Below are 22,304 nucleotides of genomic sequence, written 5' to 3' on the forward strand. Positions count from 1 at the left end.
CGTGAGTACCTCAGCCTCCACCGGGAGCCCATAGACTTGTGCCCCAGTAGGAAACTTTCTGCCTAGAAAGTTAGCTAGACTGTGGGCGTGTTTATGTGGGAAGAAGCCTCCTAGTTTAGAGGCTGGCAAGGTAAACGGAGGCACAGGAAGGCCTTCCCCCGACCCCAACTGACTAGTGTATGATAGGACTGGGACTTGCAGACCGGGACAGCACCCCCACGTGATCTTGCTCACCTCTTACTTCAAGCCTGGACAGGGACTAACAGTGAGGTCACTCTGCCCAGGGCCCTAGGGGTGTGTTCGGTGTTGGGACCCAGGGTTCAGACCTGACTTCTCCCTGCCTTTCATCTCCTTTTCTACGACCTGGTATCTCTTCCTAAATCCTGGAGGGATCAGAGCGGGAGACCTCAGCGCGAGGAGGCTGGCCGGGGTTCTTTTGTCTCTGAGGGTGGAGGACAGCACAGTTCAGGGGTGGAGAAAGAGCCCCCCATCCTTTCAGGCTTCAATTGAACAGAGTCCCCCGGGGTGGAGTTCTGCACACATGATAGAGTCCTCCCTTGACCTGAGATTCCAGGATGTCAATATCCAGTCCTGTCCAACCTTTCTATTCTCCGTTCCCTCCCCGAGTCCTATACAGCCCTATATTCCAGTCCCACCGATTGTCAAGCATTCTCACTCCTCTGTGCCTTTACAAAGGCTATTCCTCTGCCTAGGATAGTTTCCCTTCCTTGACTGGCTCCCCACCTGCTCTACCCTTTACCTGCTGTGTGACTGTTGTGCATTCTATGCTTGAGTTTCCTGGTCTATAGAACAGAGCTAAGAGTACTACCTAATTCATAGAATTGTAGAGAACTAAACAGTCCACCTATAGGGCTTAGAGCAGTGCCTGGCACATAGTGAGTACTATTATTATTATTACCACCATCTGCGAGGGTCCTGAGGACTCCCCCCCAATATGTGGCATTTGTCCCAGCACACAATATTAGCGTTCATTAAATGTGGCCTTGAATGCAACATCTTCCTTTGTGCTACAATAACCAACACATAGCTTTATCACAGAACTTATCACATCATACGGTAACTATTTCTTTACTTGTCTGCCTCACTGACTAGAAAGAACTCAAGGGCAAAGGCATGTCTTCAAGAGCTTTGTATTTTCTCAGTATCTACTTCAATGGCTGGCCTTTAGTAGCTGGCCTCAGTAAGCACTCAATAAATGTTTCTTGAATGAATGCTGAATGCACCTCCATTCATTCAAGAAGATTCTCCTCTTCTTTAAGGGTCCAGGGATTTTCCTGGCACTCTCTCAAAGACAGATAACACACAGAAACATCTTTCAAACTTTGTTTATTCACCTGTAAAAAACTTCACACACACACACACACAGAGAAAGAGAGAGAGAGAGAGAGAGGCAGACCTAAGATCCCTGTTCCAATCCCCAGACTCACCTAGGAGGTCAGCACATACATTCCATACCAAGGTGACCCAAGCCCACTATCAGGGTCTGTGTCTGGGCACCAAAGGGGCAGGCAGGGGCAGTGCCCTAGTTTGAAACTAGGTCTGTCTGGTTGGGGGCCTCCTTTGCAGGTCCATATGCCTTTTCCCAGCCTCACATTAGGGATGTTCACAGCAGAGTGGCCTGTTCGGGGTGGGGGACTGGCTGTCGATAGGCTGGTAGCCGAGCCCTAGTAGCATCTCGGCGGCGGCGGAAGGCCAGGAATTCCTCCCGAAGGGCAGCACAGCGGGCCTCAGGGCCAGTAACATGGGCAGTGTTCAGGAGGCAGCCCTCCTCTGGAGTCTTCACACCTGCAAGAGGCGGGCAGGACAATAAGAAGAAGCCCTGAGGTTCACTGAGTGAAAAGCTCAGATGTGAAGCTCACTAGGCCCTTCCAGTACAGATGGCCCAAGGGGGCAAGGCACAGTCTAGAGCAGAGGAGCCTGGGAGGCAGGGCCTGACTGGGAATAGATGGGTCCTAAGGTGGCAGGGGGGATGTGGGACAGCATGGCCGAGATGCCTGCCTTTCCGGGGGGCTCGCACACCTAGCTCTGGCTCAGCTTCAGGTCTGAGCCGGGAGCTGGCCAAGCCCAGGTGCAAAGTCTCCAGCAATTCCATGTCCCCAGGGAATTCTGAGTCCCACTCATAGTTCTCATCCACAGATGTGTTCCTCCTGTAAAAAAAAAGACAAACATATGGTGTGGGTGTAGGAATAGAGGCTGTTCAGAAGAGTCTGAATTCAGCGACCGCAAACTCACGTTAGGCCATGGGTTTCCCCTGAAAAATCCCTGGACCTCAGCAAAAGCTTCTAAAAGGAGACGAGGTTTCCCATTCCCAGGGTGGGAGTGGAGCAGAGAAGGTGCAGGGTATTGGGAGAGGGGTGAGAGGTCTGGGGTGGGACTGAGGTGGAGGTAGGGATGTGCAGGGACTGCTCTCACCTCTTGCTGACTGTCACCACATGCTCCCTTCGGGGCCATCTCTCAGGGCCACTGGCCCAGCTGCTGGTGTCTCCTGGAGCAGGGCTGAGGTAGCTGCCTCCTGCAGAGGGGGCTGTGGAGGGGGGCCGCAGGAACGAAGCACTGCCTCGCCCACTGCTCTGGCTGGTGAGGCTGCCTCGAGGGGCAGCAGGGAGAAGGCCTGGCAGCAGCCGCTCCCTCAGTGTCCAGTCAGCCAGGGCTGTGTAAGGGGGCTCTGCAGTGGCCCCAGCCCCTACCACAGCCCCAGGAAGTGATTCCCTGGGGGACACAGGAGGGGTGTCTGGAGAACGAAGGAAAGATGAGGTGGGACAGCGCCGGGTATCCATGTAATCTGGGGGTGCAGCAGGGCTGGGCTCCTCTAGAGGGGGCCAGTCCCCATCCACATTCATCTCTCGGAAGAAGGGCAGGCTCAGGTACTGGAGCAGGGGTCCGGGACCTGGCAAGGGACTAGGTGGGGCTGCTGGAGGGGGTGCCACAGGGCTGATGTCTTCAATGCAGAGGGGCTGGGGTGCCCCACTGGGGCTGCTGCTGCTACAGTCAAAGGACCGGGCCAGACGCTGGGCTGGAGTCCGAGGTTCTGCCTGCTCCGGGCCTGACCTTTCCTGGGGGGCCGCCACAGTGGGCCCCATCACAAAGCGCCCGTCTGGGCCCCGGCAAATGGGCTCCAGGGGTAAGGGTCCCCGGCTAGATGGAGGATCTGGGTGGGGGCTGGGATTTCCGGCAGGATCCCCCCAGAGCAGACTCTGGCGCAGGCTGGGGACTGGGGATCCCTGGAGCTTCAGCTTCGCCACGCTGTCAGGACTGCCTGAGCCCAGAGCAGAGCTGGGGAAGGACAGGAGATCAGGGTCTGTGGTAGGGGCAGGTCCCCCTCCCAGGAGCCAGCGTCAGGCCTTGAGAGGTTTAGTGAACAACAGAGCAGAGCTAGGGAGAACAAGCGAGGAAAGGACCAACAAGGTGGAGGGGTGGAGGGAAGGCACAGGCCATACTGGACCGGCCACAGGCTGGGGCCACTGCACACGCCTTCTTACCCTCTCCCACTTTTGTTCCTCCCCAACACCCAACATCCCCCCAGTAAAGATGCAAAAAAGGAAGCAGAAGATACTGGCACGTACAATGGAAAGGCAGAAGAAAGCCAGGGAGGTGGAGGCACTTACGGTGCAGCTGACTTCCCGGTCGGAGAGAAGATAAGAGGTGGATCTGGAAGGGCACGAGAATGGTAGGTGACACAGGCAAAAATCAAGGCCCTCTAGGTGGAGACTCTCTCACCCAACACCAGGCGCCCAACCCCGTCCGGCTGGGAAAAGCGTAGGCAGGACCAGATGCAGGACTAAGAGAATGCACCTGGATCACACAGGAGCGAGGGATTTTCCCCCAGGTAGGAGGGGCTTAAGGAGGCTAGGCCCAAGTGCGCAGTAGCAGGGCTGAGGGTGGAGGGGCTTACCTTGGCGGAGGCGCTTGCGGCGGCGGCGGGCGGCCCTGCGCCGGTTCATGAGGCAGGCGGCCAGGATGCTCACAAGGACGGCCACGCCCAGAAAGCAGACTCCGCCCACCACGCCGGCCAGCACGGGCTGGGGCAGGAGGCCCGGCAGCTGCGTGCGCGAAGGGTAGACCTCCAGACCTAGGCAGGGGGCCACGAGGGAGGGTCAGTGGACTCGGAGCAACCCTGGGGCTCCTCCCTCACGCCAGGTGCTCACCGGAAGTGGAGACGTTGGCCGTGTTGCTGGGGTCGCTGACGAAGCTGCCCGCGAAGGCTACGAGGCGCAACTCGTAGAGAACATCCTGCGATGGGGATGGGGTACCAGGAGGGAGGTAAGGGCCCAGCACCGCCCAACCCAGCGGTGCGCGGAAAGACTGCACGTGGGACGGAAGGGTGAGGTAGGATGCGGAGGTGAAGAGCTCAAATCAAGATGAGAAGATAGGGTTTGGGCAATGGAGAAGGACGCAGGAGAGCCCCTAGGAGGCCGCTCTCTTTATCGCCTCTCGCACATACCTTGATGAGGCCTGGCACCAGCAGCTCTGTTTCTGTGCCTGCCACAGCCGGGTCCAGCACCTCCCAGCCCTGGGAGCCTTGCCGTCCTTCCAAGACGTAGCCATCCAGTCTCTTAGGGACCAGCTCTGGGGGATCCCAATGCAGGAGTACCCCTCGGGGTGTCCTCACTGCCACCAGACCCCGCGGAGGGGACAGGGGAGGCGGTATCTCTGTTGGGGAAAGCCTGGGTGCAGCTGGTGTGGTAGGAAGCCCTGCATGGGACCGAAAGGCAGGTCAGAGCAAGGATTCCCAGCGCCCCTCCCCTGGCCTTCCACAACCCCCAGTGCCTAACTCTTCTCCCAGAGCCCCTGAAGACAAGCTCAAATCATCTTCCACACACCCCTCTGGACCCCAAGCTGGCCAGCACCTCTGCCCCTTCCCACCCAGGGCCTCCCATATCCCAGCTCTCCTAGCAGCCCTTCCCCATCCTTGTCTCTGCTGTTCTGGGACGAGAAGCTTCTCACCTTCAGGAGCAGACAAGACGATTTCGCTGAAGGGACCACTCCCCAGCTTGTTCTGAGCTAGCACGCTGAACTGGTACTGGGTGTGGGGCTGCAGCCCTGGCACTAGGAGGTGAGCAGCCCCCACAGGCACTGCCAAGGACACCCAGTCATGGTGCATTCGGTCAGGACGCTTGGCCCTGGGAGACATGAGGACATGGGGGGCACCTCTTGAGCTAGGAAGACCAGAAGATCTGGGGTCCAGAGATCTAACCACCTCCCCTCTGCTCAACCATCCAAGGTCTCAGGACCTTGGCCCTGAATGCCTCAGAGTCTGGAAACAGGGAAGCAGAGCCAGGACTGGTGAGGGATAGAGGGACAGAAGAAAGGGCAGAACACCAGATAGGTTCAAGGAGGAGAGGAAAGGAGTCAAGACTGGCGCAGAAAAATGGCAGGAGCAGGTCACTCACAGTGGGGTGTACCAGACACTGAATCTCTGCAGATAGCCACCATCAAAGCCAGGCTCCCAGGAGACATTGGCACCCTTGGGCAAAGGCACCACGGACACATTGGTGACAACATGAGGGCTAGTGCCTGGGCAGGGGGAAATGGAGGGATGGTGGTCAGGGCCTGAGGGAGTGTAGAGAGTAGCAGGGGCCCCAGGGCCTTCACCCATCGTCATCCCAGGGATCCCACACCCATGATCCCCTTTCTGGGCCTCCAAAAACGATTCCCACGTAGTTTCTCCCAGCCCCTGGCCCTCTCTCCAGCCACTAACCCAGCACGTAGATGTTCGTGGAAGTGGCCACTCGGGCCACAGCATTGCTGGCACTGCATTCCCAGCGGCCGTGGGCCTCCTTGGTCAATGGTCGCAGGATGAGGCTGCTGTTGCTGTCCACCTGGGCCTGGCCTTGCAGCCCCCGGCCCACCTACAGAACCACTGGTGAGCCCTGAGGACACACGCAGCCACCCCTCACCAAGGGCGCCCCTCATCTCCCCAGGCAGCTCCAGTTCCTCCCCACCCTGCCTCTGACAGCTCTCTCCTTCCCACACCCTCCCTCCCACAAAATGGCTGGGGCACGAGAGGCAGGGGTGTAGTGGGCACGGGTACAGGCAGAGCGGGCTCAGGAGCCTTACCTTGGCCCAAGAGACAACAGGAGGAGGGTCCCCTTGGGCAGAGCAGGGGATGAGCAGCTCCCGCCCTACTTCTTGGAAATATTCTTCCTTGGGCCGCTCTATAAAAGCTGGGGGAGCCTGCAAGCCAGATCTGGCATTGGAAGGGGCCCTCTCTTACATCTAAGGCTGGCCACTCCCCCTCTCTGCGCTCCCTGTCATGCCATGTCTCACCTCACTCTCCCTCACTCCCCCTAGCTAAACACTCACCAAGCCTGTCTCCACCTCATTCTCCCCCCATTCTCAATTCCTCTCTGGCTCTGTTTCTGTTCCCCAGTGGGTAGGGGCTGGAGGAAAATGGTGGTGTAGTAAGGGCTGGCAGGCTTAGGCAGGACTCTCAGAGATGTACAAACCTCTGCAGAACATTCTTCCTCCCAGAGCTCCAGAGAGGGAGGCAGCACGGTCAAGGTTAGTGAGAGTTGGGGCAAACAGGGTATCTTACTTTCGGATGTGTGTGATTGATGTCCCACCTCCCGAGCACCACCTCTGCAGAAACCTCTGGGATGGCCTCAGGCAGCTGCTGCCATGGCCACCATGGGAAACAAACTTGGAAACCCCTCCCCATGTGTCTGCCCCACCCCACCCCCATCAGCCTGGCCTTAGCACCATCTCTAGCCATCTGACCCACTGTCACCACAGGCCCCCGCCCACCCCTGGCCTAACCTTGAGCAGCACGCGGGTCACAGGGGAGGGCCCGGCGGTACCAAGACTATTGTAGGGGGTGCAGGAGTATTCTCCCAGGGCATCCTCGTTCCCCAGGGTGATGATCAGTGAGCCTTCTGTGCCCTGGGACCAGCCAGGGAACTGGAAGGAAGAGAAGATGACAGCTAGAGAGAGGAGCTCAGCAGAGACAAGCCCGGGATAGCGGTACAAGAGAGGGGGCAGGACGAGAAACCCACAGCTGTGCAGAGGACTCCAGCAGCTCCATGTCTAGGCCTGACCTCTCTCTGATTTCCAGTGCTTCCTTTCTCTCTTTCCTACAGAGGGACCCCTCCCAATGGTGTGAGGCTGTGACTGCACAACTCCAGGGGGTGCCACTCACAGAAAATACACTGTGAATGGCCACCCCTGGAGTTGGGCTGCATGGGGCTTCCTGCCTGCTGGGGATTCACCTGGCTCTCTTCCCAGCACTCCACAACTAAGTTCAGAGTCTTCCACTCCAAACCAGCTCCTATTTCTCTATTAAAGGGCCCACCATCCTTCTTGCTGAAGTCTGCCTCCTCACGTTCCCTCACTCCTGCTAGTGAAATACTCACTAAGCCAGTCACCTGGGAAGTCCCTTTTGTCAGAGCATGAGCCCATTCTTCATCATGTCCTCCTCTGTAAATCAGACTCCATAACTCTCACCTGGGCCATTTCAGCAGCTTCAGAACCCCTCTTCCTATGTCCAGTATCTCCTGCTACATTCCACTGGACAAGCTCAACCCCTGATCACAGTTCTGATGCTATCACACCAATGCTCAACAAACTCCAGCAGCTCCAACTGCCTGTAGACTTTTTTCTTAATTATTCAACAAAGATATACTGAGTACTATTGTTGTAGAAGCCCCAGGTACACTATGATGAAAAGACGCAATACTAGGCCTCAAAAAATTTATGCTCTCTGCAGACAAAAGATCCCAATTGCCTTGGAATGAGTCAATAGTAACTTGGCATACAGTTCTTCCTTTTGATGCTAACCTGTCTTTCCAGCTTTCTCTGCACCATTCATGTCCCTACAGGCACTCCAGCTCCCACCCAATTGGACGATCCATGATTCCATAAACGTACTATACGACTTCCTGCCTCTTGATCCTGGTTTCTGCAAGGGAATGACTGTGTCCTCTTTGAGGCCCATCACCAAAGTCCCAGAATCTGTTGCTGGTCTATCCTCAACCACCCTAAGAGGAAGGCACGAGCTCCATCCCTGGCCTTCCAGACAGTGTTGCTGTCCTCTGCCCAGATGGTGCCCACTTTAAGGATGGATGCCTCCTTGCCCCTGCCCTCAACCCACTACCCCACACAGCACCTGGTAAGAAGTGTGTGTTCCCCCAGGACACACAATTTCCCAGTCATCACATGAAAGAACCTTCAGTTCTGCTTCTTGACTCTTTGCCATCATTTTCCCCAGAGATCATCTCTCTTCTTTCCCCAAAGAAGACACAAAACCACCACTTTAAACCACGGAAATTTTTCCTCAGGGGTTTTAAGTAGTTTCCTATGCAACATGTCTTATAACACAAATTAAGTTCACAAAAGATGTGTGTCCCCAGACACTGAACTGAATTAAACTGAGCTAACTCCACCCTGCTGTCCTGAGCAGAATAACACCAAGCTAAGACCCTCCTTCCCCTGCCCCAAGCGTGTACCTTGTCCAGCTGCAGGGCCTTTCCATCCTTGGTCCAGCTGACAAAGAGCAGTGGGGGGTTGGCACGAACCGGGCAGCGGATCACCCCCGGCATGCCTATGGGCAGGGGTGTCTCAGGAGGCATAGCTGTCACCTGGGCTGGGTCTGGGGGAAAGTAGTGGCAAGTTGGGGGAGAGGGGCTTGGCCTGGCCCAGGGGAAGGGAGCAGGCTGAGGGAGAAGCTGGGGTCAGGCTTACAGAGCACAGTGAGGTAGGCAGAGGCTGAGGGTGGATGCAGGAGGCCATTGCTGGGCACACAGGTGTAGCAGCCAGCATCATCAGGCTTGGTGGCCTGCAGCCGCAGGCTCCCGTCCACCAGGATCCGCACCCGGGGCTGCAGGCGCCTGCAATGTGGCACGTGTGAGGAGGGGTCCAGGCCTTGCCCAGCCAAGCGGCTCTTCAGAGACTGTGAATTCCCCACCTCCACCCTCCTAATGAGGGTGACCCCACCTAATGTGGAAGACATTGATGTTGTCCTGGAACCAGCTGTAGGTGAGATTAGCAGGGTATGCCTCAGCATGGCAGGCCAAGGAAACATCCTGGGAGGCATTGACTGTGCTGTTCTTGGGGGGCACCACGATGACTGGGGGTCCTGTGGGGTGCACAAGGGGAGGAAGGTGGCCTCAGCCCACAGTCTTCCTAGAACCCTGAGGTTACCTCTACAACTCTTCCCAGCTCTGCCCTCTGGAATCCTAGGGCTCATTGTTACAGGGCTTTGGGGAATGGAAACAGAAGCTTCCCCCTGTATGTAACAAGAATTCTTCCTCTCCCTGAGATCCATTCTTCTTTCCAAATTCTCTCTGTTCCATCAAGAGCAACTCCATTCATGCAGTTCCATTGCCTAGGAATGGTGTGTGTGTTTGGGGGAGTCAGTTTAACTCTGCTCATTTACCATTTGTATCCCTGCTTGTCACCTCTTGAATTACTTCTCTGTCTCTGGCCCTAACCCAGGTGCCCAATACCTCACCTCAAGATGCTGCAGCAGCCCCTGACTCCAGGCCCCCCTGCAGCTGCCACTCTAATGGCCATTCATACAGAAACAGAACACTTCTGCTCAGGAACCTGCAATAGCACCTGGCTCCCGCTACACTAAGCTCAAACCCAGCCCTGTGGACCCCTTCGATCCAAACCCTCCCTACCTGGCCAGCCATCTTTCCATATGTCAGCCCTCATGAACTCTTTCAGGTCAGTATGGGCAGCTGGCTGTCCCCCATCTCCATGCCTTTGCTCCCTGCACCCCTGGTCTGGAATGCCCCTCCCAAGGGCCTGGCCACGCCACATACCTCTTGCAAAAGCACCTCTGGCTACTACAGTTCCACTACTCCTTCCCCTCTCTGGGCCGGTACTGCATGAGCGGTCAGTAAGAAGAGGTCATGATGGGAGCTGACACAACAGAGCACTGACTGCATGCGGGACACTGAGTGCTAAGCACTTTACCTGCACGACCTCATTTAATCCTCACCAAAAGTTTTGTGGTGGGAATTGTCTCCATTTGCTAGATGAAGAAATGAAGGCTTAGAGGCAGAGAGATTGTGAGGTGATTGCCCAAGGACAGCAGGAGAGGCAACATTCATATTAGGCTTCCTGATGCCACAGACGACACCTTTAACCATTACCCGGCACTGCCTTTCTTACAGTACCACGGACAGCAACACTTGCCTGTTTCCCCAGTTAGTCTCACTTCCCCACAAAGATAATAGGCTCTATGAAGGCACAGTCCAGGCCTTCTGCTTCTCAGTTTCCCTTCTAAAGGAAGGATCTTGGCCAGGAATTACCATGTGCCAGTGACTGGGCTCAGCTGTACCTAAGTAAATTCTTGTAACAAACCTGAGAGGTAGATATGAGTCTCTTCATAAAGATGAAGAAACTGGGACTCAAGGAGTTAGCTGGCTCACCGCCTAAGACAAGCACCCATGTCCTTTCCACTGTAATACACTGCTGGGCACTAAGATCGCTTTGTCTGCTTACTGAGCCTTTTAAAATTAAGGTGCTGGTTTCAGAGCAACAGCCTGCATTGGGAGCCCCCTTAGCTTCCACAGGCCCTGCCCTCAGGCACAAATCTCCTTCCTATCTTGCTGTGAACCAATTCAGCCACAGGTCCCAGCCCCTTTGCATAAGTAACCCTGGACCCCAGCCCTCCCTCCAGAGAGCACCTAGCACTAGCAGCTGGGTGGCGTGGGTGGTGCTGCCCTCAGTGCTGGAGGCTTGGCAGGTGTAGACCCCAGAGCTGCCTCGCTCTACCCGGCGGATCCGCAGCGTCCCGTTCTGCACCTAGGGAAGGAGTGGGTGAGGAAGAGTCCTTTCGCCTGCCAGCCTCAGATCCTGCATTTCTGAGGCTGGCCAGCAGAGGGAGGCAGCACCCCAGGCTCGGGGCAAACAATGCCAAGCCCTTCTTCTGGCCCATCCTCCAGCCAGGCCTTTGCCTCCTCTGTCCTCTGGCCCCACTGCCAGGCCCCCACCTTCCCTTCACACTCTATATGGCTCACTCTGTCCACCCCCAGGACTCACTTGCACCTGGCCCTGGCCCTGGCCCTGGCCAAGATCCTTTCCTCGGAGCTTCCACGTCACATGAGGCAGGGGGCTGCCACGGGCCACACAACGCAGGGTCACAGGCTCCAGTTCCTGCACTTCCAACACAGCAGGAGGTGTCTCCTGGAATTGAGGGGGCGCTGCAAGGGAGACAGGCATCAGGGGCCCCAGTGGGGCTGTCAGCCCAAAGAGCAGTGTCCAAGGGCCAGGGAGACCACTCAGGGCTCCAGCCTGCTGCCCACCCGCCAGCCCTGCCTCATAGGAATTCTCAGCCAGGGCCACCCTGTCTGCTGCACCCAGGCCAAGTGAGGATTCTGTCAACCCACCCCCACACACTGGCCTGGGGCTGAACCCAGGTTGGATGTCCAGAGCTTGGGGGAGAGCCAAGTCCCCTCAGGAGGAGCACTGTTCTGGGAGTGAGGAGGCCTGGGTCCTAGATTCTGCTCTGCCACTAATCAGTGGCATGACCCAGCCTCACCTATGCAATGGGAATGATTATGACCTCCTTCCTACTTAGGAGTGAGAGAGAAATAATAAGGGCCTGGGTGAAAAGGTATTTTGAAAACACGAAGTGCTATATATATGTGAGCTGTGTTTCACTCAGGGCCCAAGAGCCCCCTCTCTCCCACCCACTTCCCTGGCCAGGGAAGCAGGAGGGAAGAGAAAGAGGGAGTTCCTGACACAGAAGGCTGATTGAATTTATATTTGAAGAACTGAAAAGGGCAGGAGTGTGGGGGAGGGGTGAGATGCAACTACTAAGTGAGCAAACAAGGGCTCTCAGGAAGGGGGGGGCATCAGAGCTGTTTGTCGGATGGAAATAGAACTCCCTCTTCCCCTTTCTCCCACCAGCCAGAGGTCACCATCCTCCTCCTCCCCATCCTTCTCCACCACCTGCCCCCCAGCTTCATACAATTGACTGTCAGATGCACCCAGGAGCCGTTAGCAAAATCGTCTTCAGGGATGTGCTGGTCCAGGAAGAACACGCGGCACTCGTACCAGCCCTGGTCTTCCACCCGGAGACCCTCAATCTGGAGCGAGGCCCCCTTCTGCAGCCGGACTCGTCCTGGGGGAGGAGCCCTGAATCAAGGGTGCTGAAGGAACCCCATGGAAGCCCCTATCCCCTGGTCACACTGGTAATTCTTAGAGGTAAGAACAGGCTCAGTCTCTCCCAGTTACTCTGAGTGTGGGGTCCAGAGAGACACAGATGAGGTTGGGGTCATTCAGGACAGGTCCCTCCATTCGGCCCCTCTGACCACTCTTGCCATTCGACAGCTGGGACCCTGTCTAGACAAAGAGAAACCTAGGGGGACAGCAGGTGGACAAAACCTTCCCCTGAACTGCACTTGGCGTCCAGGACTACTGGGGAAGGAGGTGAAGAGCCAGCATGTAGTCTCCTCTGGGCTCTTACAGGATCTGTCCACCTCTGGGCTCTTTTTGTAGGGGAAGGTATGAGCTCCTGGGAGTACTCTTAATAGAGGATGCTTTCCCTGAAAACCTCAGCAGTGTTTGAGGCCCTAGCAGGGGAACCCAGACCCTGCCTGCCAAAGCCCCTAATCCCTCAGGGCTATTATCAGCAGCCTAAGCGCCTTAGGGTGGCCAGAGTCCAGCCCAGCAAGCAGCAAAGTCAGCAGCCTCTTCGCCATATCCTCTCCATGCCCCGGGGCACTCCGGTCCCAGCTGGCTGATCACATGCAGTTCCACAAAGCCACACAACCACAGCACAACCAGACACCTCAATCCCACTCTTAGTCAGCATCCACACCACACTGCCAGGCTCAGACCGAAGGGGCCTACCCAAGCCCTCAGCACCCTCCCTAGATGCAACTGTGCACCCCAGACAGCTTCATGGGTCCCTGGCAGTGTAGCCTCGTGATACAGCACACACTTGGGAGCCAGATAGACCTAGGCACGAGTCCAGCTCGACTGTGTACTCTTTTGGGCAAGTTACTTAACCTCTCTCAATTTCAGTTTCCTCATCTGTAAAAAGAAGAAAGAAACAAAATTGGGGTGGGGTGGAGGAGAGAAATAATGTAGGGAAGGCATGTAGCATGGTGCCTGGCATCAGTGGATGCTCAAATAAAAGTTGTTGAACAAATAAATGAGCTCTAGATTTGAAATCGGAAAACTGCACTCAAGTTCTGGCCCTGTCCCTAAACTGATCACACATCATCTTCCTTTTCTCTCCCTGCATCAGTGAACAGCACCACCACACACCAAGTCACCTTATCAGGAACCTGGCATCTCCTAGATTCCTCGATTACCTCCCATATCTACTTGCTCACTAGGTTTCTCAAATCCTACCTCCTAAACATTTCCCCTTCTCTGCTGTCCTCACCTTTACACCTGTGGCATGTCTCACCTGGGTTTCTCCAACAGCCTACTTGCCAGTCTCCCTGCCTCCAGCCTCCTCCCCTCTACATCACATTGTTCATCCCCGCCTTGACCTCTGCTATGAACAAATGGAACCTTTCTTTTTTTTTTAGAGACAGGGTCTCACTCTGTTGCCCAGGCTGGAGTACAGTGGTTTGATTGTAGCTCACTGCAGCCTCGAACTCCTGGGCTCAAGCGATCCTCCTGCCTCAGCCTCTCAAGTAGCTACAAGCACGTGTCACCATGCCTGGCTAATTGTTTAATTTTTGAAGAGAGGGGTCTTGCTATGTTGCCCAGGCTGGTTTCAAACTCGTGGCCTCAAGGGATCCTCCTGCCTCAGCCTCCCAAAGTGCTGGGATTAAGCTGTGAGTCGCTGTGCCTGGCTGCATTTTCTTAATCTTATGTTGTATGCAAATGCAGCTCCAAGTCCCTTTGCATAGTGTCCACCCCAGCTCTTCCTAATACTAGAAATTCTGAAGCTGTGAATGCACTCAGCCCCTCCAATTTGCTTCCATTCTACCTCTAGAGTGATCTATTTCAGAAATAAGATAATCTATTTCAGAAAGAAGAGAAGGATCAAGTTGAGGCAGGCTTTGTGATCTTAGGCAAGAGTCTTTTTCTACTTAGAATGAGTTCCGGGGTGTGGATTCTCTAGGATGGGTGGACCTGCTTAAAGGGCTAGGTGTTGAAATCCCCACCCGGGAGATAAGACTAGGCCTAGCGGGTAAATATTTAACATAATCGTACCCTTCCACCCACTGTCAGGATTCCTCAAGAAGGCTAATCTGCCTGGCCGCTGAGCCCTGCAGACCCCAGACTGCAGCCTCTTCTATGTCCCACATGATACTTTTCATTATAGTGATCTTCTAGCTCTACAAAGAAGGAAGAAGAGGGAAGGAAGATTGAGTGTGGAATACAGGCCATGTAATATTAGGCGTTGTCACCATATTTAATCCTCCCAAGAATTCCATTGTAGCTGAAGGAATTAATGTTAAGTTTCTTTCCAAAATCACATGGCTAGTAAGTGACAAAGCCAGGCTTCTTTCTCCAGACGCAGCGTGCTTTCCATGGACACGGGTGTTAGGACCAAGTGCTGCTCAGGGCACTGGGGGTAATCTATGTATTCTCACTTGGGAGATGCTGGTAGCCAATGGGTAACAGTGCAGATGTTACTCAGAATATCCAAAGAAGCATACTGCATGTCCTAGCTTTTCTGTGACAGTTGGACTGCTAGACCTGTAGTGTTACAGAAGAACAGGAAGATCGCCAGCAGGGCAGCCCTGAGTCCTCCTGAGTCCTGGGCCCACCTCCTGGAGGCCTCCCTCCACCTGCAGGGCTAAAGCCTGTTGACTTCAGATCTTCCCAAATGCAGGGGTGTGTGAAGAAAAACAGGAGACAGTCTCTGCTCTCTAAAGCTCTCGGAAGGCAGGGAACCCACAGTCACCTAAATGGGCAAGTTCTTGTCCACACATCCACAAAGAAGTTCAAAAAATGATGCTAACTGAGCCCAGACATTGCACTATGAAGCAAGAGGAGTGAGGAAGGCTTCTGGGAAGCTGTGACTGGGCAGAGGGTTAAGAATAAAAGGTGGTGAGGGGAGGTGACTAGAGCAAGCAGGGGAGTTCTAAGTGGAGAACGAGGTCACTGATTTTTATCAAACAACCCAGGGCACAGAAAAAAAATGCACATCCCTTCTGCTGTGTGGGGCATTTTGAAAATCCCAAGAAATACAGCACAAAAGCCCATTCTGCCATTTTAATGAGTTGGTCTAAGATTCACCTTAGGAAAGCTGGTGTCCACTAAGCCTAACCTTCCTTCCCTCCGGAGGCCTGGTCATGGGTTCACACCACACAGGCACTGTGCGGGCACAGGCTGGGGTGCTTTACACACGGCAGCTAACTGAATCCTACTCTTTAGTCCTAGCTTGTTTTATATTGCTTTCGCTCCATGGCATCGTTGATAAATCCAGTCTCCTCTGCTAGATGCTTCTAGAGTCCTCAAAGATGGGAAGCCTTCCCTTCTGTGTGGTCCCTAATCCAACAGTCTCTCTCAGGGTTCCGCACACATTCTAGGCCACCAGCCCCACAACAGTCCCCAACCCATCTCCCCTTCACTGCCCAGAGGGTTTATGACAGAAGAGCATTGTCCTTAGCAACCTCTACCTCCTGTTGCTTAGCAACTGCAGTTCCAAGTCCCCTACACAAAGGCTGAGAGGCCCCTGCCACACTGTGAGGCAGTAAAAGGGTTAATGGGCTCAGGGGCCTCCCTCAGGTCCCAACTCCCTCAGCCAGCTCTGGCCTGACCAAGAGCACCAGACTGAGGTAGGGGTGTGAATAAAGGACAGGAGTAGACAGTAAGTCCCAGAGGCTACTGCTCACAGCCCCTGTAGCTCAAGCAACAGCACAGACAGAAGACCCACAGGTAGACAAAGTTGCTAACCATCCAGTGACGTCAGGCCTGAGGGACCTCAAGGCAGGACACAAGCTGGAGAGAAGGAAGAGCTTCAAGTCTCCCTGGTGGAGTCCCAGGAAAAGCCCCTCCCTCTTCCACCTCCCCTTGCCTTACCCTCAGTCAGGCAACATTATGAATCTGTCCGGCCTCAGCCCGGCAGCCCGAGACCCCTCCCAGGCCCGGGCAGGCGGAGGCAGGGAGGGAGGGCTGGTGGGCATAGCCATTTTTTTCTCCACTGGTGCTAATTGGGGCCCGCTTTCATCCATTCCCACAGGGCTTGTGTAGACACATACACTCCCACCAGGCTGTTTGCCAATAACTGCCCCCAGTTTGAAAAGAAACTTCCCTTCTGCATCACCTGCCTGCACCTCCTCCCCTCTCTGCTCAGCCCGCCCTGTGGCAAGGCTCAGCCAATCCCGGGGTTTCCCTCAGGATTCAAACTAAAGAGGGAAATGGTGGGGGTCTCCCCATCAACATCCTCCCAGGTGGCCTTTCCTGGGTCTCCCTTCTGAGGAGGGGGCAACAAGACTCTCTCTCGCCCCATAGCCCAGACCCGTCCTTAGGGTCTCCTGCACACTGCCCTCTGAGACCTGGCACTAAACCGCTTAGATTAAGGCTCCATCCGGGATTAGGAGGAAGCAGAGCCATTGTAGCCATTCTAGGGAGCCAGCTGGGGTGCAGCAGAAGGCGCCCAGGGAGGCTATACACGATTTGAAGTCCCAACAGGTGCGAACTAAAGCAGCAACCCAGGCCAGCCCCTTCCAGTCACTGACCTTTGGGGATCCTGGGCCTTCCCCAGCCACCCTCTCTGTACACCTGTGCTTCTCTACTCAGAAGCAGGCTGAGTGTCCCTGGAAAAGCAGAGAGGTCACAGCCGTGCCCACCCTGCTGCCCCATCAGCCCACTCCCTAGAAGACTCGAACCCCTGAACTAGCATTTAAGACGATGAGGAAGGTGGAGAGGGCAGAGGAGTTAGCAGATAGTAGAGCCAGGACCAAGGTAGGGCCAAGAGGGGAGACTACAGATCAGGGTGAACTCTGGGAGGTTTCATGGTGAGATGTAGAAAAAGCAGTTACAGAATTAGAATGGATATTTGGAATAAGGGCTGTAGGGTCTCCTTTGGAACAGACCACGTGGAGTCCTAAATAGCACAGCTACAAGAGTGTGAGTGTGTATGTGTAAATGAATGAATCTTTCAATGAATTAACACTGCTTGGGAGCACAGCCATGCTTGTTAAGCAGAGTTAAGGCAGCAGAGCTGGAGATGAGATCTGGCCAGGGACAAAGCAGTTCATAGGAGGCCTTGCGTGACTCTACCCAGCCCACCTTTCTTGCTGATACCTCCCTACCTCCCGCCTGAGAAGAACTCTTACCCACGTAATCAGGGTCAATTCGGGGAGAGTAGAGGCCGAACTGGATGAAGATGGGAAGCAGGAATCCAAAGCGCAGCCACTCGATGACATGCAGGGGGGGCCGGCCAGCCGGGGGCAGCAGGTCACAGCCCAGCACCACACTCTCCCCAGCCCGGCCCACCACCGATACCACCTCAGGCTTCCCTCGACCTGCATGATGGGTGGCATGAGGGCACAACGGGGGGCCAGGGTCAGTGCTGGGAGGGGAAGTGCCATCAGTATCTCTGTAGGCACCTTAGGACTTTGGGTGACTGGAGAAACCCCCAGTTCAGTTTCTCCAGAACCAGCCCTATTCCTCCCCTGCCCTCACATGCTCAAAGAGGAACCCTTGAGGAACACCCCCATACCCACCCCAAGGCTAACAGGGCATTCTTTTTTTTTTTTTTTTTTTTTTTTTTTTTGAGACGGAGTCTTGCTCTGTCACCCAGGCTGGAGTGCAGTGGCGCGATCTCGGCTCACTGCAAGCTCCGCCTCCCGGGTTCACGCCATTCTCCTGCCTCAGCCTCTCCGAGTAGCTGGGACTACAGGCGCCCGCCACCACGCCCGGCTAATTTTTTGTATTTTTGGTAGAGACGGGGTTTCACCGTGGTCTCGATCTCCTGACCTCGTGATCCGCCCGCCTCGGCCTCCCAAAGTGCTGGGATTACAAGCGTGAGCCACCGCGCCCGGCTAACAGGGCATTCTTGAGCCCAAGATCCCAGCTTACCGTCAGCCCCCTGGCTGATGACCAGGCTGAGGACAGCCAGGCCGAGGCACCACACCATAGCCCAGCTGGCCTGCTCGCCCAGCCCCTCCTATCCACAGGGGCCCAGATGGAGGGGCCAAGGGATGTCCTTCTGATCAGCTCAGGGAACAGGTTTCAACTCTCACTCTTCTGTACAGTGAGGGCTTGGCTCATGTAACACCCGAGGAAGCTGCTCTCCGGAGAACCACCAGATCTAAATGCAAAGTGCAAGGCAACATGCAGAGTTGGCCAATACTGGAGCCCAGAAGAAACCCCACCATTAGAGAAAGGCACTGGGAAGAGAAAGGAGGGAGGAGTGTAGGTAAGTGAGGGGTAGGGGGAAGGGGGGGATCTTGAAGCCCTGGGGAGTAAGAGCAGGGGTAGGAGTACTGGGAGAATGGTGAGTGCTGAATGCAGATACCAGAAAGGTGAGGAAATGGGGGAGGCTGGGAGAATTGGGAAGGTTTTAGGAAATGTGGAAGGATTCTGGGGATGCCTGCATTCTGAGGGTCTTGAAAAACTAAGCAGAAGAGAACTGGGGTTCCTTATATGCTTGGAAAAATATTTTTGAAGGAAGTATAGTAGATCAAGACTCTCATGGCCTAGCCTGCTCTCGCTTCTTTCCTTACTCTTGATGCTCACAAGGTATAGCAGCAAGATGGAACCAGTGCTGTTGCCTTCACCCCTCTGTGACAAATAATGGCCCTGAGGATCTCTGCTCAGGGGCAGAGAGCCAGTCAAGGGCAAATCCAGGGCCCTTAAGCCTCAGAAAGTGGTCCCAGGACACCCCCATACAATCCCTTGTCCCATTTCCCCAGCCTCTGTGAAAAACTCTGGAAACTGAGGACCCGAGGCCTTTCTCCATTCAGTCTCCCTACACTGCTTTGGCAGTGAGTGAGTCAGGCACTTGGGAGAGGAGGAGCTGCCTCCCCCACCTGCCAGTGTGGGGGATCCAGGCAGCATCCTCCAGGTCTGGACAGGTCCCGGGGCTGGCAGCTGGCGCCACTTCCTCACGATACTGCCAAGCAGTCCTCCTCCTGCCAGGCACCACCACCCAAGGACCTCACCCAAATCCCTCCCACTCACTCCCCTCCAATATCTTCGGGGTGCCAGGGTTTGTCAGGCTCTTTTTTCCCCAACCCCAGAGGCATGGTCCAAAAAAAAGCCTGTGAGTCCCTGAAGTGTACAAAATTAACCCTGGGGCATGGAGGGTAGGAGCTTCTGACAGCCCCACAGATCCTAGGGTAGTCTCAGAGAGCCAGAGGGTCCATGCCAGGGCCTGGCGCTGCCAAGTGGACTCTGCTCTGAGGCCTCCAACCCACTCTTGGCCACAAAGTTCAGGATAGACTATAAAACATCCTCCACAGAGTCTGATCCTTGCCTCCACTTAATGATCCTGTACGTCTAACTTCTGGCAATTCACTAGCAACCAAGCCCCCTGTTTCCCACTGCCTCCAGGCAGCTCTCCCATACTTCCCGGAAAAACCTTTTTCCAAGTATATAGGAACCCCCTAGTTCTCTCCTGGCTGTTTTCCGAGACTCTGAGTAACTAGGCATCCCTAGAATTCCTCCGAGTCTCCTAATATCTTTCCAACTTCCCCGGCCTCTACTATTTCCTCACCCTTCTGGTCTCCCCACACACCACTCCCTCATCCTCCCGTTACTCCCTTCCCAGTTATCGCAACTACGCACAGTCCCCCCACAATTCCAGCTTCTCGCACCTGATCTCCAATTGCAGCAGGTCTCCTGCACTATAAAGAACTCCTTTCTGGTCTCCCCACCGCCCAGCCACTTCTCCCCATCCTCTCCTCCCGAGAATTCCCCTCCCTGGGATTCTCCTGCCTCAGCCCACAATACAATTCTGATACCCCACCCCCAACAATTCCTTTCAACCTCGCATTCTCTGGTCCCCTGGAACTCCTCCTTTCCCTTAGAACCCACCAAGAACTCCCCCACATTGCCTCCAGAACTCCTGCAGTTCTTCGGGAACCCCCACCCACCCGCCAAGAATTCCACTCCACTCCCCAGAACTCCCCTAGTTCTGCTCCCCCAACGAATTCCACTTCTCTCTAGAACTCCCCGCTTTCTCCTGTCCCCCATAACTCCGCACTACTCTCCATGCCCCCGCCAGCACCCCCACTTCTATACCTCCAGTACGCCCCCTCCCTCACCTGCTCCGCACCGCTCGGCTCTACTCTCGCCGCTACACAATAGGGGGCGGACCCGCCTCCCCGCCTCGGATGCCCGGAGCGCCTCCCGTCGCCCTGGAGACCGCCAATCCCCCCTCCCGCGGCGGCCAATTGGAGCCGCCAGAGGCGCGGCGAGGCGGGCGGGACCCCTGAGCGGCCTGGGAGTTGTAGTTTCAGGAGGGAAGAGCTCGGCGGCACGTGGACTCAGGTCGCCCCCTCGTGGACCTCTGCACAGCCAAGCGTGGAAAGGCCGGTGGGCCACTTCCCGCCGCCAGCAAGAGGGGCAGCCGGGTCCGGCCCGCGCTCCAGGGCTGCGGGAGCTGGCCCCTTGCCAGGCTACTGGTACGCCGTCCTTCTTTCGGAACCTATGGACGACCCTCTCCGCTCCCAGAACGGGCGCGCTGCAGAGGCGGCAGCGAGGGTTGACATCTGAGCCTGGGGGTAGGAGCACCAGGCAGGGAGCATGACTCCCCGCCCTCCTCCCAGGGGATCCACCCAGGTCCCAGGCTCATCCGATCTCCTCCCCCATCCCCATTTCCACCTCCACCCATTGCTTCTCTAGCAGGACTGGAAATACCTGTCTGCACTGGCGAGCTCCCAAATCTTGCCCAGGCGCCTCCCACCGTGTGCAGCTGAGGAAGGCTGTGCTCTGAGCGTGGGGTTGCCAAGTCAGCTCCCAAGGCAGCTCTGGCACCAACGACCCAGAGAAACAGGCCCAGAGGGGAGAAACGACGGATATCCTGACACGGGAGATTGAAAGGGAGGAATGAAATAAAAGATCACTTACTGGACCCATGCAGGGTGCCAGACCCTGGACTAGATGCTTTATAACTCCTGTGTAACCTTCACAGAAACCCTGCAAAGTACGTAAGCTCCCTTTGACTAATGAGAAAACTGAGGCTCAGGGAGATGAAGTAACTTGGCCCAAGCTTTCCCATCTAGGATATGGCAGAGCTGGATCGAGACCCAACCCAAACTTCATCAAACCCACTCCCTTGGAGACTTCACCCTCAGACACAAAGACATCTTGCATATCTTGCCCCTCAGAGATTCCACCTCCTCAGCTTGGTGATGCTGTTGGGATGCAGGGTCGGCTTAAGCAACATTGCCTGTCCAGGTCCTTCCCATTCAGTTGGCTCCCTTGGAAGCTTTCCTTGAAAGCAACGTGCTGATCTCATCCCAATCCGAAGTACTAAGACTCAAACTGAGTGCACCAGGCATCAGACTCACAGAATCACTGCTGCAGCATCATGAGAGACCCTCTGGGATGGGCCTAAGCACTGCTTGGCCCCAGAATCCCTGGCACATCATTTCTCCATGTAGTCATCCAAGCCCCTATCTCATTACATCCTGGGCCAGGAAGCTCAGCACTACTGTCGTACCCATTCCATCCGTAGTAAGCTCTGCCTGCTGGACAGTTCTACCAGGTATAAAGGTTTTAGTGCTTTTGGGTGACTGAGATGGAAGAGAAGAGGCAGGAGCAGTGGGCCAGTCTCTCCCACCATCCCTCCTGCAAATACTCCCAAAGTAGCAGCTTTTCAACAATGCTTTTCAACATAATACCCTGATCTATTGATAAGACTATAATGGAAACATGTCAATGAATGCAGCATGGAAGCAAGGCTAGAAGAAATGGTAAAAGAGGCCGGGCGCGGTGGCTCACGCTTGTAATCCCAGCACTTTGGGAGGCCGAGGCGGGCGGATCACGAGGTCAGGAGATCGAGACCACGGTGAAACCCCGTCTCTACTAAAAATACAAAAAATTAGCCTGGTGTGGTGGCGGGCGCCTGTAGTCCCAGCTACTCGGAGAGGCTGAGGCAGGAGAATGGCGTGAACCCAGGAGGCAGAGCTTGCAGTGAGCCGAGATTGCGCCACTGCACTCCAGCCTGGGCGACAGAGCGAGACTCCGTCTCAAAAAAAAAAAAAAAGAAAAAAGAAATGGTAAAAGAGTGAAGCAGTTTTTTGTTTTTGTTTTTGTTTTTTTGACAGAGTCTCACTCTATCGCCCAGGCTGGAGTGCAGTGGTACAATCTCGGCTCACTGCAACCTCCACCTCCCGGGTTCAAGCGATTCTCCTGCTTCAGCCTCCCAAGTAGCTGTGATTACAGGCGGCCGCCACCATGCCTGGCTA

The 22,304-nt window shown here is 55.3% G+C and overlaps 1 protein-coding gene and 1 long non-coding RNA gene across 5 annotated transcripts; one reads left to right on the forward strand and one right to left on the reverse strand.

Moving 5' to 3' along the window:
* Positions 1-1,332: 1,332 nt before the first annotated feature.
* Positions 1,333-18,199, reverse strand: IGSF9 (immunoglobulin superfamily member 9). 4 transcript variants are annotated; one of them, XM_063624967.1, is made up of 20 exons: positions 17,968-18,199; positions 17,223-17,411; positions 11,939-12,091; positions 11,008-11,168; positions 10,653-10,770; positions 8,950-9,091; positions 8,698-8,843; positions 8,463-8,557; positions 6,778-6,918; positions 6,079-6,195; positions 5,720-5,870; positions 5,412-5,535; positions 4,966-5,141; positions 4,463-4,713; positions 4,167-4,251; positions 3,914-4,090; positions 3,627-3,669; positions 2,434-3,294; positions 2,041-2,168; positions 1,333-1,806 (listed from the first exon to the last, which is right to left on the reverse strand). In XM_063624967.1, the coding sequence occupies exons 1-20, from the start codon at positions 18,023-18,025 to the stop codon at positions 1,625-1,627; spliced, it is 3,498 nt and encodes a 1,165-aa protein (XP_063481037.1). In that variant the 5' UTR covers positions 18,026-18,199; the 3' UTR covers positions 1,333-1,624. The 4 variants fall into 4 exon arrangements, with proteins under 4 accessions (XP_063481037.1, XP_063481034.1, XP_063481038.1 ...); XM_063624964.1 differs by having other exon boundaries at positions 8,463-8,605; XM_063624968.1 differs by having other exon boundaries at positions 1,375-1,806; positions 11,014-11,168; positions 17,968-18,135.
* Positions 15,591-20,990, forward strand: LOC134733964 (uncharacterized). Its single transcript, XR_010117427.1, has 3 exons — positions 15,591-15,719; positions 18,144-18,307; positions 20,740-20,990. It is a non-coding gene; the product is annotated as an uncharacterized lncRNA (long non-coding RNA).
* The last annotated feature ends 1,314 nt before the right edge of the window (positions 20,991-22,304 follow it).

This window comes from Symphalangus syndactylus, chromosome 12 (genome assembly GCF_028878055.3).
Source record: "Symphalangus syndactylus isolate Jambi chromosome 12, NHGRI_mSymSyn1-v2.1_pri, whole genome shotgun sequence".
In the NCBI taxonomy this organism is placed as follows: Eukaryota; Metazoa; Chordata; class Mammalia; order Primates; family Hylobatidae; genus Symphalangus; species Symphalangus syndactylus.